This window comes from Mus caroli, unplaced genomic scaffold (genome assembly GCF_978045245.1).
Source record: "Mus caroli unplaced genomic scaffold, Mus_caroli_1 scaffold_15, whole genome shotgun sequence".
NCBI lineage: Eukaryota > Metazoa > Chordata > Mammalia > Rodentia > Muridae > Mus > Mus caroli.
Window position 1 is genome coordinate 32132203 of NW_028227270.1, and position 16169 is coordinate 32148371.

At 34.8% G+C, this 16169-nt stretch overlaps 1 protein-coding gene across 1 annotated transcript in view; it reads right to left on the bottom strand.

Moving 5' to 3' along the window:
- Positions 1-698: 698 nt before the first annotated feature.
- Edil3 (EGF like and discoidin domains 3) overlaps positions 699-16169 on the bottom strand; it is a 512171-nt gene continuing 496700 nt past the window's right edge. Inside the window, exon 11 of the mRNA XM_021180300.3 lies at positions 699-3746. Coding sequence (XP_021035959.1) covers positions 3597-3746 — 150 coding nt within the window. The 3' untranslated portion in view covers positions 699-3596. The remainder of the gene's footprint in view (positions 3747-16169) is intronic.

A 16169-nucleotide genomic window follows, 5' to 3' on the forward strand; every position in this document is an offset into this window, starting at 1 on the left:
TCCTTCTTGAAGATTCTCCTCTAAGTAATCTGCTATCATAATAAAAATTTACCCCATATAGTTGTTTTCATAGTTCACTAGCAAGCATATTGAGACTGTTTCCATAATTGTTTTTACTTAATAAAATACATTTATGTATGCTTTTGTATGCAGAAATAAGGAAAAAATGGAACCCCACTGATGGATTCATATTAAAATTTACTTTGATAGGAACATGTTGGTATACAAAACCGTGAAACTTGATCTACCAGAGATCTGCTTGAAGAAAACAACTTTTAATATCTTTAGTTTTACCCTAAATTTTTAATCCTAAGAAAATATTGAAGTGTCAGAATTGCACATTCCCTTTTTACTCGTGGCTTCTATAGTACCAGAAAAACTCTTCTTAAAGAAGCCACATGTTCAGACTTTCATTAAGCAATAGTTGGAGTTAGAAGCAAATATGTATTATTCATGTCACATTGTAGCTTATTACCAACCAGCTTCCTTCAATACACTCCTGAGCATGATAAATTTGAAAGAACAATAGAAGCAATAGAAATGTTGTATGAATAACAATAGATTTATCAGTCTTATAGTATACTACTCTAAATATATATTAGGAGAAAACAATTGGATTATTAATATTTTGCAAAATTTCCTCAAATAAAAAAGTATGGATAAATTTATACATTTTTATAATCTTGGCAAAACCACTTTTGCAGTCTTTTACTTGAAAATAATTATACAATTATAATCTCTTTTTCTTTGTGTATTTAGTTAATCTATATAAATACAAATTAAGCTAAGCATGTGTTGAAGGTTAAGGGCAGCCACAGACAATTTGTACATTCTTACACACATGTTTAAAACACAACTTCAAAAGTAACACAGTTTTTCAAAAGTTTATTTTAAGTTTGAAGACTAGACAGGATCATACTGAGTTTACAACATCCTACATGATTTAAGTATATCTACAAAGAAAAAACAACATTGGAATATTACACAGCTTGAAAGTTTGCAAAAGTGATGTATATCTTAGTTATTTCTGTCTTTACAGACACACCAGACTATAGCATTCAATGTTATATTTCATAATTTGATGTCTAGCAAAGATATAGTCCTTAATGCCTGGTCTTCAAAATCCATATTTATCTTTATGAAGACATTCACAGAGAGAAAGTCAATCCTAAAGTTGGAATTAGTGTCTGTGACAAATGATTAGAATAAAATATACATGAAATGGATATTTTTAAAGTTAATCAATTCATAATTTTCTATATTATAAAATTATCTCATGATAATTATGTAGTATAATGAAGAGTAGGGAATTCCATGTTATGTGTTTGTGAAATTTTATTTGCAAATATAAATAAATGAAAAGTCCATGTTTCGACTTGAAGCCACTGATACAACTGTTATACAAGCTACTTCCTAATCCATGTCATTAATTTTTGTGCAAACACCCTTGTGGACAAATGCATATCCATTGAGTATGCTACGCTGTAGGTAGCGCATAGAGCTGAGAGAAAGAGAACAAGCAAGGGAAAGCCTCTCACCAGCTTTCTAAATAGTAGCAGATACCATTACTAACAACTCCTTTGGAGAACAAGTTTTAAACACGTATCAGCAGTGCCACATGAAATCAAGAACAGTTTTGAAAAGTATTTCAGCACAACATATTATTCATAATTTCTGGAATTTTATATTAAGGATAAAGAATCTGCAGGGAAAAACAGCTACAAATTCAGTCGTATGGTTATCACTGATAGAAACAAGGACCACGACAAGACAGAAAATGTATTTTTAGAGCATAAGTGATTCTATGCATAGCTATTTTAATTGAAAATACTATTTTAAATATTCTATATTAATAATTTAAAACATTTTCTAGGACAATAATATTGAGGACATATCAGTTTTCTTTTGGGAAAATGTTAAAAATTAATCAGCATTTTATATGCTGAAAATCAACAGATTTTTAACAAATCTGTTGCAGTAAGCAGGTGGGCAAGGGGAAACATTTGGCCTGGCCGTTGCCATAGTACAATGAATTTACTGTCATTTAAAATGGTAATGTGATTGACTTTCTCTTTCAATTCTTCACTGTGATTGAAGACTGCTTCATATTTACATCATTGAGAGATGCTGTGAACATGTGAACAGACAGGACATAACAGTAGTGGCTTTCCTTATACAGCACACATATTAAAGACAAAAATAAAATAAAATATAGCAGTGTTGTGCAGTTCTTTAGCATTTCATCCACATCCACCCTTTCCTGGATCTTCAATTTAAAACTCCAATAATTCTGTGTCAAAGCCTTATAAAATAAATATGTGTTAAGCTTATAAATTAGGTTTGGAGGACATTTATGGAGGCAGTGTGAGCTTTAATTTGAGACATATGTCAATGATGCCTCCATTATCAATAACAAACTGTTATGATAATTGCTTAGTTTTTCTAAGACTTTTGAAGCAAAAGAAATAAAAATCAATTTTCATCCTGAAGATGTTTTATGACTTTGTCATTAGTAAATACATCGCTTTTCACAAATAATTATGCAATGTGCTTTCTTCAGAAACTACCACTGGTTTTAAACAGCATTGGAATTTTCATTTCACAGGAAATGTGGAAATTTGCAAAGAAATTTTGAGTGCACTTAACCCAGCTGTGCAGCAGTAGGCTCACATACATTTGCTAGTATATTAAATACACCGATAATGATTCTATTATTTCAAAGAAATGAAGATTTAAATTCAAGGGCCATAGTGATTTTTCTGTTCTTTTTCACTAAACTGTAACAAAGGGATTCTCAGAAAGCCTTTGGAAATGAAATGCATATAGCTTTCTTCAAAAATGAAAATTCATGTTCAATGTATTAATGTTTAACTTAGAACCATTTACTGATATCCAATTATGTTCAATGTATATTAATACATGTTCTGTGTCTATAAATAAACACAGGACTTTAAGGTAAATAAAGGGAGAAAATGCAATGACAAAGAATATTGGCCTGTTTATGTAGCATATAAATAATATAAAATTAAACATAAAGAACTTAGTATTTTATTGTAAGTGAAGAAAATAAAACTAGAATTGTCATATTAATGGTCCTGCATATCAAATATTTTCCCCCAAATCTCTGTAATACATACTAACAGTGTTAGGCACAGGGAAACAATCAAGATGATCAAATTCATAACAAAAAACCTTATTGCTAACATTGTAACATTTTATGAGTTAATTGAATAGTGACCAAAATTCTCCCTTAACCCTTCCATCTGATGACTATGAGATTTTTTTAAAAGTTTTGCTGTAAAAAGGAGACTTGCTTTGCCTACTATACTTCAACCACTCTATAGAATTCAGAGAACAAGAAGAGTAACTCACAGACACTGTGATATTACATAAGAGAGTTGAGCAATGGAAACCAAATTAAATTATTAAAAAGGCAAGCTTAGATTTCCTAAAAAGACAGTCAATAGCCTACCATAATTTGAACACTTTGAAAAAAAAAAAACAAATGCAGTTTCCATCAGCTTCACACAGTTCATTTTGTGGAGATACTTATAGGAAAATAAAGAAAAGCATTGTGGGATGTGTGGCCTCGTACTTCATTCCTCCTCTGTGCAGCCCAGCAGCTCTGACCGCAGAGTGATCCGTCCATACCAGGACCAAGGAAGGATTCTTATGTGTCGTGCATAGATGGGAGGGTCGATGACATTTTTCCTGTGAGTATCATTGTCAAAATTGCCTTGAAAAACCTAAAATGGAAGAACAAAGAACATGATCAGATACCTCTTTGCCTTTATAGATGCGTTCATTTTCTTACTTGTAGTACACATTGTAAATTTAAAATTGGTAACTGCTCACTTTATTTTTAAGAGCAATATTTTACATATTACTTATTGTATAGGATGGTTAAGAATGAATGTATACAAATGCATGGATGTTTGAAGATCCACACATGCGTGTGTGTATTGTGTGTACATGATGTCTGAAGTCAACTTCACACTTTATAGATGTTTCTGTTTTTTGAGACACTGATACTTGGAATTCATAGACTAGGCTAGAATAATTGGTCAGAGATTACCGAGAGAATCCAACTGTCACCATTTTTGAGGCACTGGGATTACAAGCATATATTACAATGACCATGACTGCGTTTTCTTGGGATACTGGAGATCAAACCCACGTCCTCATACTTGTAATGGGCACATTTTGCCAACTGAGCCATCTCTCCACGTTATTTTATATAAAACATATTGTGGGTATTTAGAACAATTACTTTAATTTGAGTTTTCATTATTTAATTTTAAGAACTAAATTATTCAAGAACTGATTTATTATGTAGGAACATATGGGTCTGTCATGGTTGACCAATGAGACAACTGAGAATAAAATTAAGAAAAGAAGCAAGAAAGGAAAGAAGGAAAGAAGGAAGGGGAAGATAAAAGGAGGAGATGAGGAAAAAAAGGAAGGAGTGAGAAAAGGAGAGGAAAGGGGGAGAAAGAAAAAATTCAGAACACAATAGAATACTTAGCCCACATCTTTATCTATCCTGTTATTAGTTAAAGAATGTTTAAATATGGTCTTCTAGATTAAGTATGTTTAATTTTCGATGGTATCCAAGGAACCTTGAGAAAGTGTATATATATCTATACATATACTTCTCTAATTCATTAGGCAAAGTGGTGGTGATTGATAGAAACAACAGAGGATGGAGAGATAGATCAGCAGTTAAGTGCTCTAGTGGTCTTCTAGGTGCTCTAGGTTTGAGTCCCAGCATCTACATAGTAGTTAATAACCATCTTTAAATCTGGGTCCTGAGATCTAATGCCCTCTTTTTGGGAGCTCTACAGGCACTAGATACATATGGGTTGCACTACATATATGCATGTAGAATACTCATGCACAAAAAATACTGCTACTGCTACTGCTACTGCTACTGCTACTGCTACTGCTACTGCTACTGCTACTGCTACTGCTACTGCTACTGCTACTGCTACTGCTACTGCTACTGCTACTGCTACTGCTACTGCTACTGTTATTGCTACTGCTACTACTACTACTACTAAGTGTTGATACCCATATAACCTGAGTCCCAGAACCCTGCCTAGGGTCAAAGAGAATAAATTTAAGATAGAAACACATACATTGAAGCTGGGACCAAGTAGGGTTCTCTGCCAGGTACCACTTCTACTACTTTAACTATCTTAGCATGGTTTTAATGTAGAGCACAAGGGGATGATTTAGCTAATCTCTGTATGAGGTTTCTGTGAGTTCGCAACCTCAGGCTCTAGGCATCCCAGATAAGAAAACTGCAGTTGCTAGTCTTTGCATGCATGATCAAATTTCCATAACCAGGCATCCTTCCATACTCCTAATTCCAATGAGAGATTTTCTGCCTCTCTGGATCCTGGTTCATACAGGTATTAGTTTAGCCAATTGTGTCATGGGTACTAGGTCTTGGCAGTTCTTCACATGGCCATGCCCACATCAGGATTCACATTCACTCAGAACTTCACTCACTCAGGGCTTAGTCTGCTCCCTATGCAATAATAAATTAAAGCAAACAATAAATTAATAAACTGAATATTTGGTTATCTTTTTGGTACATCTACTAGAAGATCATTTGCCATGCACGGCAAACAGAAGGTGATTTCTCCATCAGGTGTGACCATACATTTTTAGTTTGACAGAAAATATATCTGCAATGGATAATTTTGAATAAATATTTGCTGAATAAAAGAATATAGAGCAATGCTAAATCTAGAATCTACCATATTTTCACATCTAATATTTATTTATCTAATAGATTCTTTTTAAAAAGTTATTATTTTCAGTATGGATTTGGTATGTACTAACCAGGGAGAAACTCTTTATCGATTGAGATGTGCTATTAAGTAAAATTTTGCTATTAGCAAAATGTCATTTGTTGAGAATTTATTATATAACAAAAATCTTGCGGTAAGTTGTTATATCAAACAACAGAAGACATGAGTATATATGTTTGTTTGCTGACATTCACTAACATACTAAGTTGGATTCTATTGACATAAAGTTTTAAATTAAATATCAAGTCTAACATCCAATTTTATCAAAAAAATGGGATATAGAACTAAACCAAGGACTCACAACAGAGGAATCTTGAATGGCCGAGAAGCACCTAAAGAAATGTTCAAAATTCTTAGTGATCAGAGAAATGCAAATCAAAACCACCCTGAATGACTAAGATCAAGACCTCAGGTGACAACACATGTTGGCCAGGATGTAGAGAAAGAGGAACACTCCTCCATTCCTAGTGGATTGCAAACTGGTACAACCTCTCTGGAATCAATGTGGAGGTTCATCAGAAAATTTGAAATAGATCTACCTGAAGACTCAGCAAGACCACTCTTGGGAATATATCCAAAAACTATGTTCATAGTGGCCTTCTTTGTGATAGCCAGAAGTTAGAAACAACCCAGATGTCCCACCACAGAAGAATGGATACCGAAAATGTGGGACCCAGCTCAAGGGAAGTTCGCAAGTCCTGACACTATTACTGAGGCTATGGAGAGATCACAAAAACGGACCTAGAATGACAGTATTCTGGAAGATCCAACAAACAGCTGAAAGAGTCAGATGCAGATATTTGCACCCAACCAATGGACAGAAGTTGCAGACCCTTGTGGTTAAATTAGAGAAAGGCTGAAAGAAGATGAGGAGCAGGACGACCCTGTAGGAAGACCAGCAGTCTCAATTAATCTGGACCCCTGAGATCTCTCAAACACTGAACCACCAAAAAGGCAGCACATGGCAGCTGATATGAAGTCCCAACACATATACAGTAGAGGACTGCGGGTCTGGGTTCAATCAGTGATGATGTACCTAACCCTCAAGAGACTGGAGGCCCCTGGGAGTTTAGAAGTCAGGTGGGGTGGGGTGTGGGGTTTTGAGACATTCTCGTGGAGCTATGGGGTTGGGGAGGAGGTATAAGATGTGGAACAGTCGGAAGGTGGTGGTGGTGGGGATGATTTTGGAGTGAAACAAAAAAACCGTAATGACTATATTTGTAGTAACTGAGTTTAAATTCATTAACATGCATTGCAAAACCTATAATTGTTTAAAATTATAATGTTTAAAATAGTTCATAATATATTATAAAATATATTATATATTACATCTAAATTAAAGTTTTATAATATACTATAAAATAGTTTATAATATTTTAAGGTAAAATAAAATGGAAAGGAAATACAGAAAAAGACATTTTCCTTTTTAAGTCTCTACTTCTTGGTACAGCCTTCTATAAGGAGTTGTCAAGCTCCCAAATTTTAAATTATTATATTTAGTTCTTTATAAGATGGAATACATTAGTTGTGAAACTGATTGTAGCTATGAAATTTCTGATGTAACATATAAAAAAATCATAGATACTTGGAGATTCATTTAAAAAGTAATTGAAGCTTGAGAATACATGATAATTTATAATATTCATAACTACAGAAAATTGTACAGATTTATATTTCACACATTTAAACTTTAGTCAGACAGAACTGGAAATAAAATTTATTTTAGAGGGTTCACAGTAATGATGGCACAGAGCATAAAACATGCAAAGCACGAATTTGCTTGTTTTTAGGAAACATTTCGTTCTTATGCAAACACATAGCACATGTCCAGTACCTGGTCTCTAGCACAGTAGACCTTGCTAAGAGTGCAATTTCAATGTTTTACCTGGGAAAGCAAAGCAAACACATCATTTCTGGCTGAGTTTTTAAAAAATTTTAAGATTTCCAGAAATATCTGTTTCAGAAATCAACTTAAATCAAGATCTGTTGAGGTTGGTGGAAACTACTGAGTGTCCATAAAGAAGGAAAAGCTTCTTACGTGAGACAGATGCAGTGTGATTTGTAAAATTTTGAAAAAAAAAAAGTATGCACATGTTTGAGTTTAGATAGGAGGCTAATTGGCTTATGACAAGTTTGTTATTGTCTTCAAACATGATAATGCTTAGGAGATCTCTCGAGCATTTCCTATTTTATCAGGCCTCAAGTAATAGTTACTCAAGGGGCTTTGAACACTCTTCCATAATGGCAAATTAACAACAGCAAAAGGGTTGGGAAGGCAACTCTAAGCACAGCTGAGTTTCAGGATTTTGTTTTTTTATTGTAATCTCTTCTGAGTTGCTAATTATAATTCAAATCATATTTTAGTAAACATTCAATCCTCAGCACAGACATATTATAATATAAAATGTGACAATAAAATGCTCGTCCCAGCAACAGTTTTATGTTAAGATGAGATTGACATTAGTTTCTACAGACCAACACCGATTAGACCACTGCATGTATCAATCATAAGAAGTCATCAAGCACTGTGGAGGAAAGGAATAACATTCTTTATGATACTGTCAGAAAGGCTGGGTCTACCTCAGCTTATTTTTGTTGCTGTGTTTTAAGACTGGTGCTTTTTATATGACCCTGGCTAGTCTTCTGAAAAGCAGTTCAGCCTAGAACTCCCAAGTTCTAGGATTACTGGTGCACAGTACCACTATGTCTAACATTATACCTTAGCTTTGGTAAGTCCTAAACTGAAGCTCTAAGTACAGAGGAATAGATCATACATGAGTGTTTGTATGTGTGTCTGTGAATGTGTATGTATGTGTATATGTATATACATATATATATGAATACATGTATATATGATATATACATATTATACATATACACATCATTCATATATACATACACATCATATATACATACATAATGGATGTATATACATACATAGATATTAAATGTGTATATCTCGATCTAAACTTAATAGACCAAAAGTTTTAAACATATTTTCTATTCTATTGTTTGGGGAAATTTTCCATGTCCTCCCAATAATGAATAGTTGTAAGTATGTAATATTCCCTTCCCCAGGCTCTTCAAGAATTATTCAGTTGACAGTGGCTACCATTTTGTCTCTGGCCTTCTAGTCCTTGTAGACAGCATTGCTTCTTTTAAGAAAGGAGGAGATAAAGACCAACTCTAGAATAGGCGAGTAAAGTGAACACTTTTCCTCATAATACATCCTGTTTATTGTGTTAGCATAAATCTTGTTCATTGTGTCAGCACAAGCACACCATTAGTTTTATTGACTATCTGTACACTTAGCTGATGTGCTTAAGAGACAGAGAACAAGATAAATAAAAAGAAACAGCGGGAAGGGGCACCCATGAAATCTTAACATTATAGCTGACTAAACGAGACTTGAACAATGACAACATCAATTGTGCCAAAGTACATAATAGAAAACTTACAGGGACCAACACTGAACAAAGTGTTGGAGGTACTGAACAAATGCAGAGGGAGGGTTAGTCTTCCCCAGACATCAGTCCTCAATTTATTATCAAATACCAACTGATCAGTCCCCCAAACATATACAAGCAATATCAAATAGACTCATATAGTTGTGCTTATTTGTATATATGTATATATATGCATGTAAAATCATAATAAAGAATAAGAGGTCATGAGTTTATGAGGAAGTGGCAGTACATGGGAGAGAAAAAGTGATGTAGCTATATTTTAATTAAAAATGAAAGTAAGCCTACTTTAGAGTTCTATTTATGAAAAAAATCTACTTGTTTAGATGGTAGATTTTCCTGTATGATTGGGAATAGGAGAAGACAGAACTTAAGGAAAAAAGAGAATTCTACATTTATGTTCACCTGTCCTTTCATGAAGTGGACTTATATTACAGAAGTCAGATATGAGCTATCTTTTCTAGCTCTTATTTTCAGGAACCTTGTTTTAACCTAATAATAGCCTTTAAGCAATTAAATTTCAGTTGAAGAGCTGCATATCTGCTAGTGTCCATTGCTCTCTGTATTTCTTTTTGTTATTACATAGTGGTATGTGTGGGCCTGTCTATGTGTGTATGTGTCTGTCTGTCTTTGTCTGTCTTTGTCTGTCTCTCTCTGTCTCTCTCTGCCTCTCTGTCTCTGTCTCCCTGTCTCCCCGCCCCTCTCTCTCTGTATTTAGGGGCAGGGAAACATCATATATGTGCATGTGGAGGTCAGAAGACAACTTTCAAAGTTAGTTCTCCCCTTCCATTATGTCGTTCCTATTGGTGGAACTGAGTCACTCAGGGTTTTTAGTAAGGTCCCTTATCAGCTGAGCTATCTCACTGAACCTTGCCTGTACCCACCCATTCTATAACTTACATTAGACATATTAGACATGTCCTGTCAAGTTATGATTCATTATGGAAGATATACATTTAGATACTTTGAAGTCTCTCCTTTATTAGTTAAAAACTTTTTGCTTTGTTGAGAGAATTGTCCCTAAATCATTTCCATTCTTCTTTTCCTCACCATTCCTCCTGTGTTTCTTTCTGTAACTCCTTCTCAAATTCATAACTATTCCTTTAATTATTTTGCTACATGTGCAACACTAAGGGACTCAGGAGTGTGTGTCTCTGTGTGTGAAGTTTATAGTTTGATTATAAATTTTCCTTAACCTATTGATCCTAGTGTTTTATGATCAATGAGGACAAGACTTTGACTAATGAAAGAAAACAAAGTTCCTTCACAGATTTAGCAGTAAGAGAAACATCTTTAGGAACTGACATTTAGTGTTTCAAACTGAACACTCATGCTTAAAAACTTCTGGTATTTCATCATTTTTGATTATGTCCATCTGAAGTGAAGATCATAGGATGCCCTGTGTTGTAAGTGTGACAATTAACTAATTCTGCATAGCATATTATAAACAGATGAACGAATAAGCTTTGCTGTGGATATATTTGGAACAATGCCAATTTGTTATTAGAGATTCTTGACTTTTTCATTCTTCTTTATTAAGCTTTCAATTTTCCATTGTAATACTTGTAAAAATATTAAACTAGACACATAATTTTATTAGTCTTCATTTTATTCAGTCATTATCATTGTAAATATTTATAATGAGATTTGTAACAAAATTTTATCTATTTAAAAATAATGGAAACTTAGTGTACATTAGAATTTAAATATCTGTGTCATAAATAACTATGTATATGTGAGTGTGAAATCCAATTTTTGTGGATGACCGTTTAGGACATATGCTTCTTGAAGTAATTTAAGAATCATTAAGTTATTGCTTAGTTAGTATTGCTTGAATACTTTTGTACTTTCAAAATTTTATAATATCGAACTGAATTAAATCACAAGATTTAACTATATTAAAGTCATATGAAAAATTCACAGTATTAGAATATGTACATGAAGTTCAAAGATACTTTTATTTTAATAATAATTAAAATAACTATTTTATTTAAATAATATTTTACTTAAATAAATAAAAAATAAATTGAGTATAAAATAACTTAATTGTATAAATCTATATGTTCAAAAATTAAGCTTTTAAAGTATAAATGTTTTCACATTTTTCATATTGTACAGTTTATATTCAAGTCTGATTCTTTTAGAATAGACAGACTCTAACTATTACTCAGGAAATTCAATTTTCTAAGTAAAATTTCCAGCATCCTAAAACCATTTCATGATTGAGTGGCTAGTGCACCATTTTTGAAGGTTTCCTTTGCGATCAATTCCAGTAAGCCAATGAAACACTATAACAAAATTAGTCTAAATATGGGTGCATTCTTTCAATATAATAAGGAAATAAGAATCTACAGCCAATATAGTAGGAAATATTTCTTTGTAAAATAGGGCATAATGAGAATCTATTCTAATAGTTTCAAGCCATCACTCTACACAAGAAGGAGCTGAGTATCAAGGAGCATGTACACTATAGGATATCCCAGTAGTGCTGTATTAAACACATGAATATATGTTTATTTAGGAATATATGGGACACAAAGCTTCTGAAATATCTTCCATTTCTGTCCAGCCATGATAGAGCTACTGACTGACACCTAACATATCCTGCTAGGCAGTGAGCTTTTCTGCTTATGAAGCAAAGCAGATTCAACATGCCAGGGGAGTAATTTTACATATCGCTACTTCAGAAAATAACATGCAAGTAGTCTGTAGGTATGAGATCATGTAAATCAAGTAGAAAATATTCTATTTCTGAATTAGCCACTATTTCTTTTTTTTTTTAGATATTTTTTATTACATCTTTTCCCCAATTACATTTCCAATGCTATCCTAAAAGTCCCCCATACCCTCCGGCCACTTCCCTACACACCCATTCCCATTTTTTTGGTCCTGGTGTTCCCCTGTACTGGGGCATATAAAGTTTGCATGTCCAATGGGCCTCTCTTTCCAGTGATGGCCGACTAAGCCATCTTTTGATACATATGCAGCTAGAGTCAAGAGCTCAGGGGTAATGGTTAGTTCATAATGTTGTTCCACCCATAGGGTTGCAGATCCCTTCAACTCCTTGGGTACTTTCTCCAGCTCCTCCATTGGGGGCCATGTGATCCATTCACTAGCTGACTGTGAGAATCCACTTCTGTGTTTGCCAGGCCCCGGCATAGTCTCATAAAAGACATATCTGGGTCCTTTCAGCAAAATCTTACAAGTGTATGCGATGGTGTCAGCATTTGGAAGCTGATTATGGGGTGGATCCCTGGATACGGCAGTCTCTAGATGGTCCATCCTTTCATCACAGCTCCAAACTTTGTCTCTGTAACTCCTTCCATGGGTGTTCTGTTCCCAATTCTAAGGAGGGGCATAGTATCCACACTTCAGTCTTCATTCTTCTTGAGTTTCATGTGTTTAGCAAACTGTATCTTATATCTTGGGTATCCTAAGTTTTGGGCTAATATCCACTTATCAGTGAGTACATATTGTGTGAGTTCCTTTGTGATTGTGTTACCTCACTCAGGATGATGCCCTCCAGGTCCATCCATTTGGCTAGGAATTTCATAAATTCATTCTTTTTAATAGCTGAGTAGTACTCCATTGTGTAAATGTACCACATTTTCTGTATCCATTCCTCTGTTGAGGGACATCTGGGTTCTTTCCAGCTTCTGGCTATTATAAATAAGGCTGCTATGAACATAGTGGAGCATGTGTCCTTCTTACCGGTTGGGACATCTTCTGGATATATGCCCAGGAGAGGTATTGCTGGATCCTCCGGTAGTACTATGTCCAATTTTCTAAGGAACCGCCAGACTGATTTCCAGAGTGGTTGTACAATCTTGCAATCCCACCAACAATGGAGGAGTGTTTCTCTTTCTCCACATCCTCGCCAGCATCTGCTGTCACCTGAATTTTTGATCTTAGCCATTCTGACTGGTGTGAGGTGGAATCTCAGGGTTGTTTTGATTTGCATTTCCCTGATGATTAAGGATGTTGAACCTTTTTTCAGGTGCTTCTCTGCCATTCGGTATTCCTCAGGTGAGAATTCTTTGTTCAGTTCTGAGCCCCATTTTTTAATGGGGTTATTTGATTTTCTGGAGTCCACCTTCTTGAGTTCTTTATATATATTGGATATTAGTCCCCTATCTGATTTAGGATAGGTAAAGATCCTTTCCCAATCTGTTGGTGGTCTTTTTGTCTTATTGACTGTGTCTTTTGCCTTGCAGAAGCTTTGCAGTTTCATGAGGTCCCATTTGTCAATTCTCAATCTTACAGCACAAGCCATTGCTATTCTATTCAGGAATCTTTCCCCTGTGCCCATATCTTCAAGGCTTTTCCCCACTTTCTCCTCTATAAGTTTCAGTGTCTCTGGTTTTATGTGAAGTTCCTTGATCCACTTAGATTTGACCTTAGTACAAGAATATAGGAATGGATCGATTCGCATTCTTCTACATGATAACAACCAGTTGTGCCAGGACCATATGTAGAAAATGCTGTCTTTTTTCCACTGGATGGTTTTAGCTCCCTTGTTGAAGATCACGTGACCATAGGTGTGTGGGTTCATTTCTGGGTCTTCAAATCTATTCCATTGGTTTACTTGTCTGTCTCTATACCAGTACCATGCAGTTTTTATCATAATTACTCTGTAGTAAAGCTTTAGGTAAGGCATGGTGATTCCATCAGAGGTTCTTTTATCCTTGAGAAGAATTTTTGCTATCCTAGGTTTTTTTGTTATTCCAGATGAATTTGCAGATTGCTCTTTCTAATTCGTTGAAGAATAGAGTTGGAATTTTGATGGGGATTGCATTGAATCTGTAGATTGCTTTTGACAAGATAGCCATTTTTACAGTGTTGATCCTACCAATCCAGGAGCATGGGAGATCTTTCCATCTTCTGAGATCTTCTTTAATTTCTTTCTTCAGAGACTTGAAGTTTTTATTATACAGATCTTTCACTTCCTTAGTTAGAGTCACGCCAAGATATTTTATATTATTTGTGACTTTTGAGAGGGTGTTGTTTCCCTAATTTCTTTCTCAGCCTGTTTATTCTTTGTGTAGAGAAAGGTCATTGACTTGTTTGAGTTAATTTTATATACAGCTACTTCACCGAAGCTGTTTATCAGGTTTAGGAGTTCTCTAGTGGAATTTTTAGGGTCACATATATATACTATCCTATCATCTGCAAAAAGTGATATTTTAACTTCATCTTTTTCAATTTGTATCCCCTTGATCTCCTTTTGTTGTCGAATTGCTCTGGCTAGGACTTCAAGTACAATGTTGAATAGGTATGGGGAGAGTGGACAGCCTTGTCTAGTCCCTGATTTTAGTGGGATTGCTTCAAGCTTCTCACCATTTATTTTGATGTTGGCTACTGGTTTGCTGTAGATTGCTTTTATCATGTTTAGGTATGGGCCTTGAATTCCTGATCTTTCCACGACTTTTCTCATAAATGGTTGTTGGATCTTGTCGAATTCTTTTTCTGCATGTAACGAGATGATCATGTGGTTTTTGTCTTTGAGTTTGTTTATATAATGGATTATGTTGATGGATTTCCGTATATTAAACCATCCTTGAATCCCTGGAATAAAACCTACTTGGTCAGGATGGATGATTGCTTTAATGTGTTCTTGGATTCGGTTAGGGAGAATTTTATTAAGTATTTTTGCATCAATATTCATAAGGGAAATTGGTCTGAAGTATTCTATCTTTGTTGGATCTTTCTGTGGTTTAGGTATCAGAGTAATTGTGGCTTCATAGAATGCGTTGGGTAGAGTTCCTTCTACTTCTATTTTGTGGAATAGTTTGTGCAGAACTGGAATTAGATATTCTTTGAAGGTCTGGTAGAACTCTGCACTAAACCCATTTGGTCCTGGGCTTTTTTTTGGCTGGGAGACTATTAATGACTGCTGCTATTTCTTTAGGGGATTTGGGACTGTTTAGCTCGTTAACTTGATCCTGATTTAACTTTGGTATCTGGTATCTGTCCAGAAATTTGTCCATTTCATCCAGGTTTTCAAGTTTTGTTGAGTATAGCCTTTTGTAGAAGGATCTGATGGTGTTTTAGATTTCTTCAGGGTCTGTTGTTATGTCTCCCTTTTCATTTCTGATTTTATTAATTAGGATGTTGTCCCTGTGCCCTCTAGTGTGTCTAGCTAAGGGTTTATCTATCTTGTTGATTTTCTCAAAGAACCAACTCCTCGTTTGGTTAATTCTTTGAATAGTTCTTCTTGTTTCCACTTGGTTGATTTCACCCCTGAGTTTGATTATTTCCTGACGTTTACTCCTCTTGGGTGAATTTTCTTCCCTTTTTTTAAGAGCTTTTAGATGTGTTGTCAAGCGGCTAATGTGTGCTCTCTCTAGTTTCTTTTTGGATGCACTCAGAGCTATGAGTTTCCCTCTTAGAAATGCTTTCACATGTCCCATAGGTTTGGGTATGTTGTGGCTTCATTTTCATTAAACTGTAAAAAGTCTTTAATTTCTTTTTTTATTCCATCCTTGACCAAGGTATCATTGAGAAGAGTGTTATTCAGTTTCCATGTGAATGTTGGGTTTCCATTATTAATGTTGTTATTGAAGATCAGCCTTAGTCCATGGTGGTCTGATAGGATGCATGGGACAATTTCAATATTTTTGTATCTGTTGAGTCCTGTTTTGTGACCAATTATATGGTCAATTTTGGAGAAGGTCCCGTGAGGTGCTGAGAAGAAGGTATCTCCTTTTGTTTTAGGATAAAATGTTCTGTAGATATCTGTTAAGTCCATTTGTTTCATAATTTCTGTTAGTTTCACTGTGTCCCTGTTTAGTTTCTGTTTCCACGATCTGTCTATTGATGAAAGTGGTGTGTTGAAGTCTCCCACCATTATTGTGTGAGGTGCAATGTGTGCTTTGAGCTTTACTAA